The 14,586-nt window shown below is 38.3% G+C and overlaps 1 protein-coding gene across 1 annotated transcript; it reads right to left on the bottom strand.

The window, feature by feature from the left end:
- Positions 1-1,585: 1,585 nt before the first annotated feature.
- Positions 1,586-3,452, bottom strand: LOC128221835 (putative nuclease HARBI1). The gene is made up of 3 exons (XM_052930439.1): positions 2,919-3,452; positions 1,936-2,048; positions 1,586-1,736 (listed from the first exon to the last, which is right to left on the bottom strand). The coding sequence occupies exons 1-3, from the start codon at positions 3,343-3,345 to the stop codon at positions 1,611-1,613; spliced, it is 666 nt and encodes a 221-aa protein (XP_052786399.1). The 5' UTR covers positions 3,346-3,452; the 3' UTR covers positions 1,586-1,610.
- Positions 3,453-14,586: the final 11,134 nt, after the last annotated feature.

The following is a 14,586-nucleotide window of genomic DNA, read 5'->3' as shown; positions in this document are numbered from 1 at the left end:
TATGTGTTAATGAATAAGAAATACAATCGTTGATAGATTTTCAAAGTGATATCCACAACTTACACTTTTGCCATTAAATGTATAGCACATGTTTTATGTAGTTTCTCCTTTTGTTAAACATGTTAAACATGGACTTACAGCTACATAAAGTATAAAAGTTTTTGTTTTTTTTCAATTCATCTATAGATAAATATAGCCAGTTAATGTCTTAAAGGAACCTGTTGTCTTCAATGCATATCCCTGTTAAGTAGCCTTGCATATTACATTCAATAATTGGTATTATCAAAGATATTAAAGCTGCACTCTCACAGATTGAACGTTTTGAAAACTATTATTTTTTATCTTGTAACGAGCCAATTTTTGAAAATCCATGGAAACAAGTTATGTAAGAATGCTGACAAAAATTAGATCGCAGAATCTTATATTTAAGTTTATAAAAATTAGATGTTTTCTGCTTATTTCTTAAATAGTTAGTAACTGTTTAACTGAAATATGAAAATATACACGTACAACAATGACAAATGATTGACAGGGTTATTGTTCAAACAGCAAAGTGTCTTTGGGTAATATAATCCCTTTGGGTCCGCCCATTAACATCAACACCTTGGTTGTCCACTTGTGGCATGTCATCATCCTCGTATGTTTGGCGTCCATACACATCTCCATACTCAAAACCAAAGTTGTGCAACATTGCACATGAGGCAACATAAACAGCCGCTCTGTCTGGTGTCGTTCTTATTCCGTATTTCAGTACTGCGAAGCGCCTCTTCAGCATTCCAAATGTTTGTTCTATGAGCACTCTGGTGCGGCACAAAGCTGTGTTGAATCTGAAAATATCAGAAATACTTAAAGGCTGCACAAGATTTACTTTTAATATCATTTCCCTGGATTGTGATCAATGATAAATGTCGTGAAATTTGCCAGCAACATTCACCAGTTTTATGACGTAAGCAGTTCATAATGCAGGACGTCAGCTGTCCATATTATAGGACGTCAACATTCCATATGATACTTCTGGGCAGGTCCGACTGACCAAAAAACTTGAAATGGACCACTGATGTAATTTATTTTTTATTAAAATGCATTGCTAAATAAACATTATGTGAACAAAAAAGAGACAGATGTATGAGATCATAATTATACAGGTAAAATATCATCTGATATTCACTGATGTGATAGAAAACAATTATCAATGAATATACTTGATTTTTTATCAATACCTTTCCTCCGACAGATTTCTAGGATTCGCATAGGGCGTCATGAGGTATTTTCGACATGGGTACCCACTGTCCCCAAGCAGCAGTCCATCAATTTATCCTGCGAAGAGAAACATTCATATCACTTATCTGTAATACTTTTAAAAACCGACTTATTTTATATTCATATTTTGATGTTTTCACTTTGGTTCGTACATAAAAAAAAAATTAAGAAAATTTCATTCAATATTTCATACAGTTCAGGACTGAAGTTGGTAATATCAGTAAACACACACACAGTATCATAAATTTGTGAACCAATCGCAGAATCAACAAATGTTATTAGCAAACAGGGTTACTGTATGTATGGAAGTATTCATGTTATCACATCATAAACCTGCAGCTTCATCTAAGTCAAATGCACTTACCAGTCTCCAACTTCTGGCACAAGATCCCCTCCGAGAACATTCGACTGTCATGCACAGATCCCGGCCATTTAGCAATAACATCAGTTATCCTGTAATTTGCATCACATACCATCTGAAAGATAACAAGTACAAGTTAGTGACCATATTTTCACCATTATTAGATCCTAGATGAAGAATCCAAATATGATTTGTTTTGTTTCTTAACCAACAGTTTTTAATGTTAAAACAAGCTTCAACATAGGAACAAGTATTGGTTTCAGAAAAAGATTTCCAAAATGAATCGAAAACATATACAATTAATATTTTCATACCTGTACATTCAGGGAATGATAGCCCTTTCTATTCACATAATCTGCCTCGTTGTCTGGTGGTGCCTGTATCTTGACATGAGTGCCATCAACTGCTCCAACTACATTTGGGAAACCTTGTATGGAAAAATACAAATTTTATCAAATACTGAATAGAAATATGATAGTTATTTCAAAAGTAAAAAACTTACCACACTTTACACACAAATCCTGTAATCCATTTATGGCACCTTCAGTACTATAAATTAGCTGGGTTGAATTGTTGAATTATCAGTAATTGACCAAAAACAACATAATTTTATTACATTGTTTCAAATCAAAAACTAATTAATATTAATCTGTACAGTAGCATAAACTTCTCATAATGGTACATTTATCCACCAGGCACAATCTTTAAAAACACACTCCAAGTTATGTTCCAGTCAATTGTAACCACGGCCCCCCTCCCCTGGTCTGGGGAATAGCTGGGACGTTGACTTTCGGTCCCGCCAACCAGGCTAAAATCTCCGCCCTACGGGGATGAACAGATGGTAAATCCCCGCCAAATGCCCCTGCATCCAAGGGATCCTAGGTAAGGCCCATTCACCGCTATATTTGAAGCGAAGACAAAACCACTGCATTCATCCGACACCGCGGGGCCACATGATAGGTAAAAACACGGTCAATTTCCCCGGCTATCCCCGGACCTCGGGGGCCGTGGTTACAATTGACTGGTGCATTAAAAAAAATCCACAAACGTTACAACACAGAATGTCCACAAAAACAAATGTTTAAGTCCACATGCTTTGTCATCATAAATTTAGTGTCTTTGTTGTGATTGATTCTTTTAATAAATCCACAAATACGATATTGCTCATCATAACTTCAAAAAATAAACAGAAAGAAATCCAAATCAATAAAATGACATTTCCGTCTGAGTCACCTCAAAATATTTGGCTGTGAAATCAGCAAAGAAGTACATCAAAACAAGAAAAAGCCAAACTTACCGGCGACACTGTAAAACTTTCGTTTTACACTTTCAATTTCCAACCCCGTTGGAAATTTAACGTATCTGTTTAACAGTCCTGCAAGGATAACAGATACGGCATGAATTGCCTTGCCGACAGCCGACCTGGACACGCCATGAGCCTGTGCAATTACGATGTGATGCGCTCCGGTTGCAAAAAACTGAAGGCAGCACAATACCGTCAGGAGAGGGGGGAGCGGGTTGCTCCTCATCGTCGCTGTACCGATCGTTGGCTCCACGATTCCAACTAATATCATGATTGAGTCCGGAAAAAATCTATATCTTTTCCGGACACTCTCTACATCTAAAATCTCTAAAGGGTTGTTTCTGTCGGTAAATACACGCGGTCGACGAGGCAACCTAAATCTACGATACCGGTAATATCTGTCAAGTTGTCTGTCCGCCATGACAGTTGAGATTTACTTCACGTGAGACAGCTACGTAGTAGACTCACGTTTTCAGACTCAGTCTCAATGATTTGAGTCAGAGTCTGAGTCTGAGTCTCTTTGTAAACACCGTTAAAAAATAGAGTCTGTAATAAGTGAGTGTGAGTCCAGACTCAGACTTGAGACCGTTCGTAATCACGGCCCCTGGTTAACGTAGCTACATCATGAAGTATTTGTACACGTAGCTACACTTAGAAGGCCTGGTTAACGTAGCTACACTTAGAAGGCCTGGTTAACGTAGCTACACTTTGAAGTAATTGTACAGGTAGCTACACTTTGAAGGCCTGGTTAACGTAGCTACATCATAAAGTATTTGTACACGTAGCTACACTTTGAAGGCCATGTTAACGTAGCTACACCTTGAAGTAATTGTACCGTGAGCTATACCTTGAAGTAATTGCACAGGGAGCTACACCTTGAGGTAATTAAACACGGAGCTACTCCTTGAAGTAATTGTACACGTAGCTTCACTTGGAAGGCCTGGTTAACGTAGCTACATCATGAAGTATTTGTACACGTAGCTACACTTTGAAGGCCATGTTAACGTAGATACACCTTGAAGTAATTGTACACGGAGCTACACTTAGAAGGCCTGGTTAACGTACCTACATATTGACGTAATTGTACATGTAGCTACACTTTGAAGGCCTGGTGAATGTAGCTACATCATGAAGTATTTGTACACGTAGCTACACTTTGAAGGCCATGTTAACGTAGCTACACCTTGAAGTAATTGTACACGGAGCTACACCTTGAAGTAATTGCACAGGGAGCTACACCTTGAGGTAATAATACACGGAGCTACACCTTGAAGTAATTGTACACGTTGCTTCGCTTTGAAGGCCATGTTAACGTAGCTACACCTTGAAGTAATTGTACACGTTGCTACACTTTGAATGTCGTGTTAACGTAGCTACACCTTGAGGTAATTGTACACGGAGCTAAACTTTGAAGGCCATGTTAACGTAGTTACACCTTGAAGTAATTGTACAGGGAGCTACACCTTGAAGTCCATGTTAACGTAGTTACATCTTAAAGAAATTGTACACGTAGCTACACCTTGAAGTCAATGTTAACGTAGCAACACCTTGAAGTAATTGTTCACGGAGCTACACCTTCAAGTAATTGTACACGAAGCTACACCTTGAAGTTATTGTACACGGAGCTACACTTTGAATAATATATACACGTTGCTGATCGCTAAAGTTCATTTACTATAACGCTAATGCACGTGTATACGACGCTACACGTTAAACTTAATGTACACGTAACAACAAAATGAAGTACATTTACAAGAAATTTCACGTTCAATTACATGTATACGTACATAATCAATTAGCTTTACGTCAAATAATGTTAAAGTTTAAAATCGTTTACAGGTATATATGCACCGTTAGAAAGACGTCGAAGTCAAAGTTCACGCAGCTATAATGAATTCAATGCTCAATAAGTCAAATGTTGAATAACATGTACATATTGCTACAAATATAAGTTATTGTATCTACACTTTGAGACACATGTACACGTAGCTACACGTATTAATATTTGTACATAAAGCTGCACGTTGAGACACATGTCAACGTAGCTACACGTATTAGTATTTGTACATATAGCCTCACGTTGAGACACATGCAAACGTAGCTACACGTATTAGTGTTGTACTCATAGCTACATTTTGAGACCCATGTACAAGTAGCTACACGTATTAGTGTTTGTACCAATAGCTAGACGTTGATGCACATGTACAGGTAGCACCACGATTCAGTACGTATACATTTAGCTACACATTGAGGCACATGTAGACGTATCTAAACTTATTAGTGTTTGTACATATAGCTTCAGATTGTGACACATGATTTGTACATATGAAAACACATTAAGGGATATGTTCACGTAGCTACACGTGTCAGTACTTGTATATATAACTACACATGTATCCACATGTACGTAGCTACACGTTTAGGCACATGATCACGTAGCTACACGTGTCAGTACTTGTTGAGATAACTACACATGTATCCACATGTACGTAGCTACACATTGAGGCGCATGATCACGTAGCTACACGTATTAGTACCTGTGTTCCGTGAACACTGTTAAATTTTCTTCAATTATCTATAACAAGAAAAATGATGTGGACTCTTGCCGACAAGTCAATCAGACAAGTAAGACGATACACATGACTGGGTTTCCTTATCCAATACAACAAAAATGAAGCGTTTGTTTCAAAGAACGGCCACTGTTCAAATTGTTTCGAATTGATGCGCATAAGTACTAAACATTTAAACGTTTAAGGTGACTTGGACTGTAGTGCAGTTGGTCAAACGGGAAAGTGGTGCTTATCCTTGAATATGTGAATCTTTACAAGAGCTTATTTCGTAAAGAGCTCTGTATATCACCGAGAAGTTCGTAGCATTACATTCAGACAGAGACAAGTAAATAGGACAGAGAATATACTGGACACTGCAGAAAGCAACAACGTAGCAGTGTTATTGATGTTGTTCGTACTGTACATGTATTTTATGGTCTAGGGTTTTAAGGTTATGACTACAAGCGTAATTGGAGAATAATTTAATAACTAAGGCCACAACAAATTGATCATTTGTTCGTCGGATTTGCCGCACCTAAAATTTGAAAAACGAAAAAAAATTGAAAAAAAACTTTGTTTTTGCGCCCGCACATACTTTTTGGCCCCGCATATTACTTTTTTTGTTTACTTCTGAATTCCATCTTTTTCTGACGTTCTTTTACATAGAATTTAAACCTGCAACGTCGAGTTCGCCTTTTTTTGAAGGTATTTCAATGCTTTACATTCTTCGCGACCAAAATTTCCTCGTGTCAGGACAACATCAGGTCCGGGTAACCGCAAATCAACCGATATTTGTTGACAGTCTATTTTGTCGGGAATATTTTGCAGGACGCACCGATTTGATTTATTTCCGGTATTAATTTTCAGGTTACTTTCAGTTTTCGTTATGTAAAATACACGTTTAAAGTGAAAATCAGTGTCATAGTCAATGGATTATAGTCTCCAGTAAACAACAACAGTTTCACGGCGTCGGAGGCAATAATTATTCATGTGTGTTTTAAGTAATTAATTGTTTTGTACTCAAAATTTAGTGTTAAACCTAATCAATCGGAATTTGAGTGCAAAACTTATATTAAAATACACGGACACACGACTTACAACAATTGAACATGTTTTTGTGAATTATTTTTAAATTCTAAAATGCATTTCTCAATTTTCTTATACTCATTATTGTTTTTAACTGATAAAAATAGTAGGACTTGTATATGTTTTAGAAATATTACCCCCACCCTCCCTCATTCACCCCCACCCAGGGTCCGGGGGTATACCAGGGATAGCCGGGGAAATAGGCCGTGTTTTACCCTTCCAGTAGGCCCGACAGTGCCGGGTGAATGCGGTGGATTTACCAGGGGTTGGCTGGACCGAAAGTCCAGTAAAGTGGCCTGTGGTTAAAGTTGGCTGTTCCTTACAGGCCGTCATGATATTCTTTTTCAAGGCACGGACCTATAAACCATAGGTTCATGGTCAAGGCGAGGTCTTGAAAGGAAAGCATCTTTATTCCACCACCTGCTCTAATATAATGACCGTTGCCATATTTGTGGTGCTGCTTTAATTATCATAGTTTTTTTTAGAAATGTTCTCTGAGTTATTTACATTTTCAATATTCTGCAATTTCAAAGTCACTTAAATTTTATCATGTGCTTCAAGAGGTTCAAATTTAGACCTGACCCAATATTTAGAAATGCTTAAATGATGAATTACTCTTTCTAGTCTAAAACGTTTTTTGTGATAGTAAGTTACGGAATGAATACAATAGTTTTCTATTTGGTCTTCCAATAATTGCATGTTACTATAAGGAATGTTGTCTACAATATATCCACTTCTAAATTAAATTTAAATCATGTGATACAATCAAAACCTTTTCAATTTTTTTTTCATAATACTTTTCATAATTATATGATCAATTTGGTAAGATATAAACCTTCTTTTTTTTTCTTCGCTTTGCGCTCGCCTCTGAATTGCCTTACATTTAAAAAAAGGTTTGGTTTTTTTTCGCTCGCTCGCTCCTACTTTTTTTGCAAAATCCGTAGAACAAATTTGTTGTGGCCTAACACAGTGTTTGTATAGTTTATCTGTGTCACAAGAGACAGTATGATTTGCCGTCTGGGCAAAGCGTTGATTACGGCGTAGTGAGTTGAACAATCCTGGGCTTAACGCAAGGTTGAACATCCATATACCTGTGTTAAAATAGTTTGATATAAACGGGTTAAATCGTAGTATTTAAACATAATTATTAACTTGAGAAAAGCGATTCTATTTACCTGTACCCATAAAGCTCACATCAAGCGTTCCGATTCAATAGAAATAGCTGTTAAATAACCCACATTCGAAACGTAAATACTTACATAGCAGTCAATCGGTTCAGCTGGTATGTATTAAACCCTGACTTCAAGTTTAGAAAGTTGGGTTTGTTGAAGCGATTACGCCAAAAAGTGGTGAAATAAATTTGTATTTTAAAATTTTCTCTTAATAAGTTTGGTTTTATTATCAAAACTCTACTGTAAATCAACGTTTTAATTCAATATTAACTTCTGCACAAAGCTACACTTGTAGTTACGTGTACATATCTACTTGTTAAAGAACATGAACAAAAAGCTAAGCATTGAAGTACTTTAACACTTTAGTTCGTTATAAGTACATATACATTAAACTTCTATTTAAGGTGCATGTACATGTTGCTACGCGTTGAAGTACGTGCACAATTGGCTTCACGTTGAAATTCATGTACACTAAGTTACACATTGAAGTACATTTACAAGTGATTACACTAGGACATTCATGAACACTAAGTTACACATTGAAGTACGTGTACAAGTGATTACACTAGGACATTCATGATCACTAAGTTACAATTGATTACACTAGGACATTTATGAACACTAAGTTACACATTGAAGTACGTGTACATGTGATTACACTAGGACATTTATGAACACTAAGTTACACATTGAAGTACGTGTACAAGTGATTACACCAGGACATTTATGAACACTAAGTTACACATTGAATTACGTGTACAAGTGATTACACTAGGACATTTATGAACACTAAGTTACACATTGAAGTACGAGTACAAGTGATTACACTAGGACATTTATGAACACTAAGTTACACATTGAAGTACGAGTACAAGTGATTACACTAGGACATTTATGAACACTAAGTTACACATTGAAGTACGTGTACAAGTGATTACACTAGGACATTCATGAACACTAAGTTACACATTGAAGTACGTGTACAAGTGATTACACTAGGACATTCATGAACACTAAGTTACACATTAAAGTACGTGTACAAGTGATTACACTAGGACATTCATGAACACTTAGTTACACATTGAAGTACGTGTACAAGTGATTACACTAGGACATTCATGAACACTAAGTTACACATTGAAGTACGTGTACAAGTGATTACACTAGGAAATTCATGAACACTAAGTTACACATTGAAGTACGTGTACAAGTGATTACACTAGGTCATTTATGAACACTTAGTTACACATTGAAGTACGTGTACAAGTGATTACACTAGGTCATTTATGAACACTTAGATACACATTGAAGTACGTGTACAAGTGATTACACTAGGACATTCATGAACACTTAGTTACACATTGAAGTACGTGTACAAGTGATTACACTAGGACATTCATGAACACTAAGTTACACATTAAAGTACGTGTAAAAGTGATTACACTAGGACATTCATGAACATTAAGTTACACATTGAAGTACATTTACAAGTGATTACACTAGGACATTCATGAACACTAAGTTACACATTGAAGTACGTGTACAAGTGATTACACAAGGACATTTATGAACACTAAGTTACACATTGAAGTACGTGTACAAGTGATTACACTAGGACATTTATGAACACTAAGTTACACATTGAAGTACGTGTACAATGATTACACTAGGACATTCATGAACACTTAGTTACATGTACATCTAGCATTTTACTGAGGTACATTTACATGTAGGTATGCATTGAAGTTCATCTAAAAGCAGCTACACGTTGAAGTTCATGTACTGGTAGACACACGTTGGAGATCAAGTGAACGTACCTACATGTTTGAGTTCATATTCTCGTAGACGCGTTGGATTTCACGTACACGTAACTACATGTATTACACGTGCATGTAGCTACACCTTAAAGACATTTCATGTACACACAGATACACATTAAGTTCAAATAGCTACACGTTAAATTACACGTATAAGCAGTTACACGTTGAGGATAGTCTTGTACAAGAAGTTTGACATTGAAATTCATATACACTTCGATCCACGTTGAAGTACATGTACAGTTTGGTAAACGTTGAAGTTCATGTACCAGTAGCTACACCTTGGAGTATATGTACATGTAACTTAGCCACACACAAATGCCTGCACGTTGAAGTTCATATGTCCGCAGATATACATGTTGAATTACACGTTCAGTACATGTTCAAGTAGCTTCACGTCGAAATTCAAATTTAATAAGCTATACGTTGAACTTCATGAACACTTCGTTACACACTAAAGTCCATGTACACGTCGATCAACGTTAAATTTCATGTACATGTCGCTACACGTCGCTACGATGAAGTACTTCAATCATTTAAACGAAAACCATGAGTACAACTCCTTTTAATTTGGTGCCATACTAGCTTTAAACTACTATCGTGAAATTATTTGATGTACTTGAATATATAACACATTTAACCAATCCTAAATAAAGAATGACACGCTGATGAAGGGTGATAAACCATAAGGTATGTGCATTATTTGAAATTCCATTCATTCAGGAAGAACATCCCTTTTGGAAAATCAAAACAATATTATTAATTGTGGTTAATCTTATTTGGGAGTAATAGTGCATCTTTAATATACAAATGTCTTGAACGTCTAGGACACTCTGTTACTCAGCTTCCGGTAAATGATATATCCCGTCAATGTTCGGAACGCCTCGGGCCTCTGTGGCTCAAATTCCCGTAAATGATAAATTCCATCGATGTTTCGGAACGTCTCGGGGCCGCTGTGGTTCAGCTTCCGGTAAATGATAAATCCCGTCAATGTTCGGAACGTCTCGGGGCCGCTGTGGCTCAACCTCCGCTAAATTATAAATCCCTTCAATGTTCGGAACGTTTCGGGGCCTCTGCGGCTCAGCTTCCGTTGAATGATATATCCCATCAAAGTCGAAGCTAATTTGAATCGCGATGACTGGTGTACAAGCTCTTTAGGCCACTACTTTTATATAAATTGGTTTACAAAACCGGCGGGTCTAATTTTCCGAAAAGTACAAAAAAAATAAAAAATAAAATTTCACTTTTTTTTTCAAGATTATTTTCCCGACCGTATTGATTTTGGTGCGAAACGAAAGAAAAACGAACAGATAAGAGTACGAATGCAGTAGATCTCGACTGGTTTGTTCCGTAGCCGTATTCGCCGATTTATAGTGATAACATGTGAGCCAGTCAACTGTTATGGCAGCGCCGTTGGCAATGGCGAAATTGACGATAGCAGTCATTCTTTGTATGAAATAATTAAGTTAAATATGCAGGAGTTGTTAAAATAACAATAGCAAAATACATTGGCAAATTTAACAGCCGACACAAACAATAACTGTCACGTGATTGTTGTTTTTCCCCGCAAATTTAGGTCATGAAAATATTGTTGTTTATAGATGAAAAATAAGTGGCAGCGGCTGCCATCGAATAAGTAGACACAAATATCTGTAAATTATGTGCGAGAAAAATATTTTATGACATTTTATGGTTAAATATCAAATAACAGTGCACTTAGTGTGAGTGGTGAACTCGAAAGTAAAATTTCTAAGTTGACACCGGTGATCTAGTTTCACAAGTTCGGTCGGTTGTGTTTATGGATTTTAAATCACAAACTGGTTTGGAAATACTTGTCATTGAGTCAATGTAAAAGCTTGTGTTTATTCTAGATTACATGTTTATTCATGTTTGGGTTAATAGTAGAGTAAAAACAATGAAAGAGTTGAACACATGTGTCAATGCCATTTACTAATGCCAGGAGTTGTGTGCAAAACATTAAGATAAAACAACACGGAAAACTATTTTGAATAAGTCCATTTTAATTTGTTATGAACTTGATATTTCACTATAAATGAGATTTGTTGTTGTAACCAAGGAATTCTCTTTAAAATGAAAAATAAACAATCATGAAGTATAGATGCCCTGTGAACGCATGATACACAAAATGGCGGAGTTGGGAGAAGATGAAAATATCCGATAAATAATTATGGATTTCACTGTTACTATCATTGGTACATAAAGTTAAGTCACATGCTAGATTTATTATTTTGCTATGTGATTTTTATGTACTGATGTGGTAATTTGCTGCAAGATTTGAATTTGAAATGGATTTGCTGAACATCGCATGGTAAATATCCCGGTCCGAAAATATTCGGACTTAGCATGGATTGGGTTACACACAACTAGGACCCCGCATGGTAAAGGTTATTAAAACTCAAATCTAGGTCTAGTTTGGTTTTTAGTTTTTCAGGAATTGTTTGCACAATATTAAAGCACAATTTCTTCATACAATATTACTTCCTTATTTACAGAATTGGAAATTATTTCACTTTATTGACATTTTCCAATATTGAAATAACTGACACAATGCTTAGAAAATGTAATGTATTGTCTTAATACAGTGCAATTATTGTGTATTTTAAAGCGTAAAATTTGCCTTCCCTTTTTTTCCAATTTAATATTGGTCAGTTTTTAAGTGTTCTGCATTCACTTTTGCTTTAGCATACCATTAAAGCTAAACAAATGTCCTGCTGAGTAATATTCAATGTATCTTTGATAAAAAGTGTAGTTTATACATGTAAACATGTTTTGTAGTCAATTTCATTGATGTTTTATATGCACAGTATGTAAGATTTAATCTGTGTGTTTAATTAGAAATTAGAACTTTGAAACTTTGAGTGTATTAAAACATGCATTAATAGCAGTTTTAAAATTTAAAATGCCAAGTAAATGATATAAATTTTCAATGTTTTTATGTTGTTCTCTGATTTTCACCCTTAAAGAGTATGTTTTGTGACTTTTATCCTTTTTTTTTTTTTTTTTTTTTTTCGACCACCCGGTGGACATTTTTTCCAAAAATTCTTGTAAACCAAAAAATAAAAAAGGAGTGGCCTTAGCTCTTTATGCTTGATGGTCGTACGAAACGCGTAGATTTTCCTTGTAGCTCAACACTTTCTGCACCATCGCTTAGAGTTTAATAATATAAATACTTCAGAATTTGCCTTACATCATGCGCGGAGGGGGGGCTGGCATTGGAGGACGAGGGGTTAAGAAATTTAAATCGATGGATATAAACACACATCTAATTTATATGGTGCCACATTTGCTTTTAAACTATTCTCCTGAATCCATAAAATTTAAAATCAATAAAAAAAAAACATGTAGTCAAATCTATAAAAAAAATCGTTCTTAAAATGGTTGGTCTAAATACTCATACGCAATCGAAGAGCGTAAAAACAATGAGGTTTACGCATTTTGGAGCATTGGGGAGCGAGGGGTTAAATCATTATAGAGAACGGAGAGCCGGGGCGGGAGGGACGGGGCATTGGAGAGCGAGGGGTTAAATCATTATATAGAACGGAGGGCCGGGGCGGGAGGGGCGGAACATTGGAGAGCGAAGGGTTGAATCATTATACAGAACGGAGGGCCGGGGCGGGAGGGACGGAGCATTGGAGAGCGAAGGGTTGAATCATTATAGAGAACGGAGGGCCGGGGCGGGAGGGACGGAGCATTGGAGAGCGAGGGGTTAAATCATTATACAGAACGGAGGGCCGGGGCGGGAGGGACGGAGCATTGGAGAGCGAAGGGTTGAATCATTATACAGAACGGAGGGCCGGGGCGGGAGGGACGGAGCATTGAAGAGCGAGAGGTTATATCATTATACAGAACGGAGGGCCGGGGCGGGAGGGACGGAGCATTGGAGAGCGAAGGGTTGAATCATTATACAGAATGGAGGGCCGGGGCGGGAGGGACGGAGCATTGGAGAGCGAAGGGTTGAATCATTATACAGAACGGAGGGCCGGGGCGGGAGGGACGGAGCATTGGAGAGCGAGAGGTTATATCATTATACAGAACGGAGGGCCGGGGCGGGAGGGACGGAGCATTGGAGAGCGAAGGGTTGAATCATTATACAGAACGGAGGGCCGGGGCGTGAGGGACGGAGCATTGGAGAGCGAGGGGTTGAATCATTGTACAGAACGGTAGGCCGGGGCGGGAGGGACGGAGCATTGGAGAGCGAAGGGTTGAATCATTATACAGAACGGAGAGCCGGGGCGGGAGGGACGGACCATTGGAGAGCGAAGGGTTCAATCATTATACAGAACGGAGGGCTGGGGCGTGAGGGACGGAGCATTGGAGAGCGAAGGGTTGAATCATTATACAGAACGGAGGGCCGGGGCGGGAGGGACGGAGCATTGGAGAGCGAAGGGTTGAATCATTATACAGAACGGAGGGCCGGGGCGGGAGGGACGGAGCATTGGAGAGCGAAGGGTTGAATCATTATACAGAACGGAGGGCCGGGGCGGGAGGGACTGAGCATTGGAGAGCGAGGGGTGAAAACATTATACAGAATGGAGGGCTGGGGCGGGAGGGACGGGTCATTGGAGAGCAAGGGGTTAAATCAATATACAGAACGGAGGGCCGGGGTGGCAGGGACGTAGCATTGGAGAGCGAGGGGTGAAAACATTATACAGAATGGAGGGCTGGGGCGGGAGGGACGGGTCATTGGAGAGCAAGGGGTTAAATCAATATACAGAACGGAGGGCCGGGGTGGCAGGGACGTAGCATTGGAGAGCGAGGGGTGAAAACATTGTACAGAACGGAGGGCCGGGGTGGGAGGGACGGAGCATTGGAGAGCGAGGGGTGAAAACATTGTACAAAACGGAGGGCCGGGCGGGAGTGACGAATCATTGGAGAGCGAGGGGTGGAAACATTATACAGAACGGAGGGCCGGAGCGGGAGTGACGGGGCATTGGAGAGCGAGGGGTTGAATCATTATACAGAACGGAGGGTCGGGGCGGAAAAGACGGAACGTTGGAGAGCGAGAGGTTAAACCATT

Source organism: Mya arenaria, chromosome 16 (genome assembly GCF_026914265.1).
Source record: "Mya arenaria isolate MELC-2E11 chromosome 16, ASM2691426v1".
NCBI lineage: Eukaryota > Metazoa > Mollusca > Bivalvia > Myida > Myidae > Mya > Mya arenaria.
This window is presented reverse-complemented; position numbering and strand designations above follow the sequence as displayed.